We start from the raw sequence: 6097 nt of genomic DNA, 5'->3' as shown, positions 1-6097 counted from the left end.
CATATTTTTACATATTTTATAGTGTTTTATATTTGTATTATTATTATTATTATATTTATTACCATCATGATATTATACTTACTGCAGCTGAATTAGTCAATCATAATTTGTAATATGTATATTAATTTGTTGTTATTATAGTGTTAGTTTTTGTATGAACTTTTACAATTGAATTTAAATTATTCCAGCCAACCTAATGAATTATATTTCTCCCAGGCAGAAAATTGAATAATTGAAAAGAAAATGATGAATTTACTTATAAAATGATATATATGTATTGTATTTTTATCCATTCATTTGTTTACATATTCATACATTATTCTTAAAATATATTACATATTTTTACATATTTTATAGTCGTTTGGATTTGTGTTATTATTATATTTGTTACCATTATCATATCATAATTACTGCAGCTGAAAAAGTCTAATTAGTCAATCATAATTTGTATTAAGTATATTCATTTGTTGTTGTTGTTGTTATAGTCTTAGTTTTTGTATGAACTTTTACCAATTAATTTATATTATTACAGCCAACACAATGAATTATATTTCTTCCAGACAGAAAATAAATAGAAGAAAATGATCAATTTACTTATAAAATGTGATATACATTTGTATGCATTATTTGTTTTACATATTCATATATTATTCTTAAAATATATTACATATTTTTACATATTTTATGTATTTTTATATATTATATGTATATATTTGTATATTTTATATGTATTATATATTTTATTCATTTGTTGTTGTTGTTATAGTCTTAATTTTTGTATGAACTTTTACAAATTAATTTATATACATTTTTATGATGTATTTTGCATTTTCTTTTATATTTGTACATATTTGATAGTGTTTCCCATTGCTATTAATATTACTATGCACCATGTATCTATAATATGTGATAGTGCTGAATTGAAGTACAAATAAGTGTGCATATACTGAGGACAACAGCAATATTGCAGAGGAAAAGTCACCTTAAAGAAACCTTTGCAGCCTTCACACGTGCGGACTCCGTAGTGCTGACATGAGGCGTTGTCTCCGCACACGGCGCAGCGGCCCTCGCTCAAACCCGGGTTGTGGACCCTGGGCGAGTCTTCCATGACCCTGCCGCCGTGCTCCATGGTCATGGCGGGGCACTGGAGGGGATAGACCTGCTGCTGAGGAGGCAGGAAGAAAGTCTGGTCCTGACCCAGCAGAGCATCCTGGTGCGGAACCGCCGGCGGAGAGGGCTGCTCCGGCGTCGGGGGGAAGGTCAAGAAGGAGTCCTTCTTATCAGCGGAGGGGACTGAATTGTAGGGGCTGAAGGGCGCCTCCCACACAGGCGCACAAAGTGTCTGGAAGCCCGTCGTGGGCGGGGACGCGGCGGAGTAACCCGGGCTGCCGTAGTAGTCGGAGCCGCCCGATGACAGCGTCTCATCCAGGCAGCTGAGAGTGAAGGATCCCGGGTAGCAGCCGTACACCTGCAGATCATCCAGCTTGTAGGCCGGGTTCTGCACGGGGCAGTCCCAGCTCTCACACGCCGCCGACAAGGACGGCGAGGCGCTGACCTTGCAGGAGTAAGCATCAAACTCGCCGACGTAGCCGCCCCCCACCAAGGTGTTGATGCTGGGTAACAAGGACGTGGACAGCTGCTCCTTCTGCCCGCTGAGGTCCATCACCAGGTCCAGGTTCGTCAGGTCAGGGCCCAGGTGGGTGTCATGAGGCGGGGGTATGTGCTGCGGTTCAACACAGGGCATCGCTGCCACACAACCACCACAATCATGAAACCAAAGAAGCAAGGTTCACGTATTTTTACAGAATGGCCGCATGCTTTCCCAGCTAGCATGTGAGCTAGGAGTTTACAAGCTCAACAGTTCCCAAAACGACACACGATGGAATGGAGAATGCGCATGAAGTCATGCATCTCAGATTTTTTATAATCATTTCGGGAAAAATGGGCCTTAATTCTATTATTCAATTCCACGGAACAAAACCACAAAGACAACACTTTTGTTTTTGCTCCCATTTTTTATGAGTTTAACTCAAAGATGTAAAACTTTTACTATACGCACAAAAGACCTATTCCTGTGAGGCCAGGTGGATGTACCGCCAAATTCTCTGAGACGCCTTTTTAGACGGCTTATGGTAGAGAAATGAACATTCAACAGCTCTGGTGGACAGTCCTGCAGTCAGCATGCCAACTACATACTTAGGTCTACTACACTACTGTATTTTAATGTTGGTTATAATGGTGGTACTTAAGTTGAGTTGAGTTTGAGTTTATTTGGAACATGCAAGCATACAACATGATACATCACAATTTCCAGTTTCTCTTTTCAACATGTTCGAAAAGGAGTAGGAAGAAGCAGAGCTTATTTAATCCTACCCCTTTTCTTTTACATAACAGTTGCTAAAACATTTGTTCACTTCCTGTTCTCAATGTATTCACAATATACTCCATAAGTAATCACAATAAAAATAAATAAATGATACTCAGTGAAGTAAGTTATATTTCATATGGTGAGATGAGTAAGATTATTTTGAAAATGAACGGATGGATGGATGAAATTGATTCAGAATGTTTATCATGGTTCTTCTTCTTTGTAAACACTTTAAGTTTGAAGAGTTTCTTAAAGTGGATCATATTAGTACATTGTTTGATTGCTTTGCTTAATCCATTCCATCATTTACTTCCACATACTGATATACAGAAGGTCTTAAGTGTTGTACGTGCATACAAATGTTTTAAATTACATTTATCTCTAAGATTATATTCCTCCTCTTTTTTTGAGAAGAATTGTTGTATATTCTTGGGTAGCAGATTATAGTTTGCTTTGTGTATAATTTTAGCTGTTTGCAAATTCACTATTTCGTGGAATTTCAGTATTTTTGATTCAATTTATCATCAATCATTATACCTAAAAATTTGGTTTCATTTACTCTTTTCTCTTTCTCTTCTACTGTTACCAAATAGCATTATTTTAGTTTTACTGAGATTCAAACATAGTCTGTTTTTGTCAAACCATCTTTTTAATTTGTTAATTTCTTCTGTTATTATTTGTATTATCTTCTGTGTGTTCTCTCCTGAACAAAACGCTGTTGTATCATCCGCAAATAATACTAACTATAAATCTTTTGTAACTTTACAAATGTAATTTATATAGAGATTGAATAATTTAGGTCCTAGTATTGATCCCTGAGGTACACCACAGGATATATTTAGCGCTGTAGATGTGTGTTCGCCTAGCTTCACGTATTGTTTCCTGTTTGTTAGATAGCTTCTTATCCAGTTTAAGACTAACCCTCTGATGCCATATCGTTCTAGTTTTTTTAATACAATATTGTGATTAATTGTGTCAAATGCTTTAGTTAGATCCATAAACACTGCTGCCGCACATTTTTTACTATCTATTGCATTGGTAATTTCTTCTGTAATTTCAATTAAAGCCATTGAAGTTGAAACATTAGCTCTGTATCCATATTGGTTCTCTTCGAGTATTTTATTTTTGTTTGTGAAACTCTCGAATCTGTTATTGAACAGTTGTTCAATGATTTTAGAAAATTGTGGAAGTAAAGAAACAGGTCTATAATTTGTAAATTGGTGTTTGTCTCCAGTCTTATAAATTGGTGCAACTTTAGCTATTTTCATTTTGTTTGGAAATGTACTTGTTTGAAATGATAGGTTACTCATATACATTAATGGTCCTGAGATCTCTTCAATAACATTTTTTATCGTATCCATATCAAGTCCGTTACAATCAGTTGAAGTCTTAGATTTGCTTTTTTTTAAGGTTATAACTATTTCCTCCTGTGTCACATTACTGAAGAACATGGAGTTGGGATTTCGCTCTATGGTATCTTTATAGTCCTCAATTGAAATTGGGTCTGGAATCCTTTCTTCCAATTTTGGTCCAATATTTACAAAGTAATTATTGAAGCTTTTAACTACTTCCTTTATGTTGTCATTATTTTTGTTTCCATCTAAGAAGTTCTTGATGAACACTTAGGCCTACTACGCTACTGTACTATAATGTTGTCATTATGGTGGTACTTGATAAATACTTAGGTCTACTACACTACTGTATTTCAATGTTGGATATAATGGTGAATACTTGATGAATACTTATGCCTACTACACTACTGTGTTTTAATGTTGGATATAATGGTGGTACTTCATGAATACTTAGGCCTACTACACTACTGTACTTTAATGTTGGTCATTATGGTGGTACTTAATGAATACTTGGGTCTACTATGCTACTGTATTTCAATGTTGGATGTAATGGTGGTACTTGATGAATACTTAGTCTTACTACGCTACTGTATTTTAATGTTGATATAATGGTGGTACTTGATGAATACTTAGGTCTACTATACTACTGTATTTTAATGTTGGTTATAATGGTGGTACTTGATAAATACTTAGGCCTACTACACTACTGTAATATACTTTAATGTTGGTTATAATGGTGGTACTGGATGAATACTTAGGTCTACTACACTACTGTATTTTTATGTTGGTCATTATGGTGGTACTTGATGAATACTTGGGCCTACCATGTTACTGTATTTTAATATCATTATGGTAGTACTTGATGAATACGTAGGCCTGCTACGCTACTGTTTTTTAATGTCATTATGGTGGCACTTGATGAATACTTAGGTCTACTGCACTACTGTATTTTAATGTTATAATGGTGGTACTTGATGAATAGTTAGGCCTACTACGCTACTGTACTTTAATGTTGTCATTATGGTGGTACTTGATGAATACTTAGGTCTACTGCACTACTGTATTTTAATGTTATAATGGTGGTACTTGATGAATACTTAGGTCTACTGCACTACTGTATTTTAATGTTATAATGGTGGTACTTGATGAATAGTTAGGCCTACTACGCTACTGTACTTTAATGTTGTCATTATTGTGGTACTTGATGAATACTTTGGCCTACTACGCTATTGTATTTTAAAGTTGGTTATAATGGTGGTACTTGGAGAGCCAAGTGTTTTCTGAAATGGTACTTGGTGAAAAAAGCTTTGCTAGAGGACATCGATAGCTATCAAATCTGATCAGGTGGTTCTGGGAACAGATTGTTTTGGACTTAAAGGTTCAGGAAATCTAAACCCGCTCTCGTGTCCTTTACTGACTGCTTTTATCTACCACCGCGACCTCTCTGTGCAAGGCGTCAGGGCAACTCTCAGTCCTCTTTAGAAAGTGTAGATGCCGTAACGTATTGTGTTACCAGCTGGTCAAGTTCTGAAGAGCTCCTCCAGTGGAGGGCAAGCCTCTTTCACGGGGGGGGCGAGACCAGGGCGTGTTGCGGATTCTATTACAGGATGCGGGCCCAGTGCCATGTGAAGTGGGAAGGCTGGCAAAGTGTGTTTGAAGACCCATTGTGAGGACACCTGTCTTCTCATCTTTAAGTTTTATTTCAGCCTTTCCTAATGTTTGTGCAATGATCTGTTGTGGCTTGTGCAGCCCTTTGAGACACTCCTGACTTATGGCTATATACATAAACTTTGATTGATTGATTGATTGATTGATTGATTGATTGATTGATTGATTGATTGATTGATCTGTGCATGTGTATTTGATGCAAATGTTTTAAACTGTTGGTGTTAAATGTTTCTACGGGACCTCAACACTGCATGTACACAACACAAGCTGACCATGCTAATTATAAACACTACTTCTTATTTTGCTGATAAACTGCAGAAACGTACAAATTCTGACCTGTTTGGAGTAAAAGTCCAAATGCCGCCGCCGCCTGTGTATTCCAGGGGAGCACACACACACACTCCCGCGCACGCGCACACGCGTCAGTCGGGATCCACGACCAAGGCTCCATGCAGGGCGCCTTGCTTTATCGCGCTGGGGATATTAGGAGGCGGGACCTGGCCTTAAAAGGAAAAGAGGGCGGCGCTCGTTTCCGACCAACAGCCAATCAGGTACGGCGCTGACGCTCAACGTCATTTGAGTGACGCATTCGCGGGATTCCAGTGACGCACGCGCTCTTGCGTGGAGCGCTCTGGATATAACCCACAGCGGCGCTCACGTGGGACTATAAATGGACGACAAAAGAGCCAAAATAGCAATTATTGATAGA

At 37.6% G+C, this 6097-nt stretch overlaps 1 protein-coding gene across 1 annotated transcript in view; it reads right to left on the bottom strand.

Moving 5' to 3' along the window:
- The window catches only part of LOC133650754 (nuclear receptor subfamily 4 group A member 1-like), an 11988-nt gene extending 6175 nt beyond the window's left edge, over positions 1–5813 (bottom strand). Inside the window, exons 1-2 of the mRNA XM_062048409.1 lie at positions 5715–5813; positions 983–1746 (exon numbers count right to left, since the gene is read on the bottom strand). Coding sequence (XP_061904393.1) covers positions 983–1744 — 762 coding nt within the window. The 5' untranslated portion in view covers positions 1745–1746; positions 5715–5813. The remainder of the gene's footprint in view (positions 1–982; positions 1747–5714) is intronic.
- Between the last annotated feature and the right edge of the window lie 284 nt (positions 5814–6097).

Source organism: Entelurus aequoreus, linkage group LG01, assembly GCF_033978785.1.
Source record: "Entelurus aequoreus isolate RoL-2023_Sb linkage group LG01, RoL_Eaeq_v1.1, whole genome shotgun sequence".
Lineage (NCBI taxonomy): Eukaryota > Metazoa > Chordata > Actinopteri > Syngnathiformes > Syngnathidae > Entelurus > Entelurus aequoreus.
The sequence above is the reverse complement of the archived record's forward strand: the minus strand, read 5'-3'. Positions and strand labels throughout refer to the sequence as shown.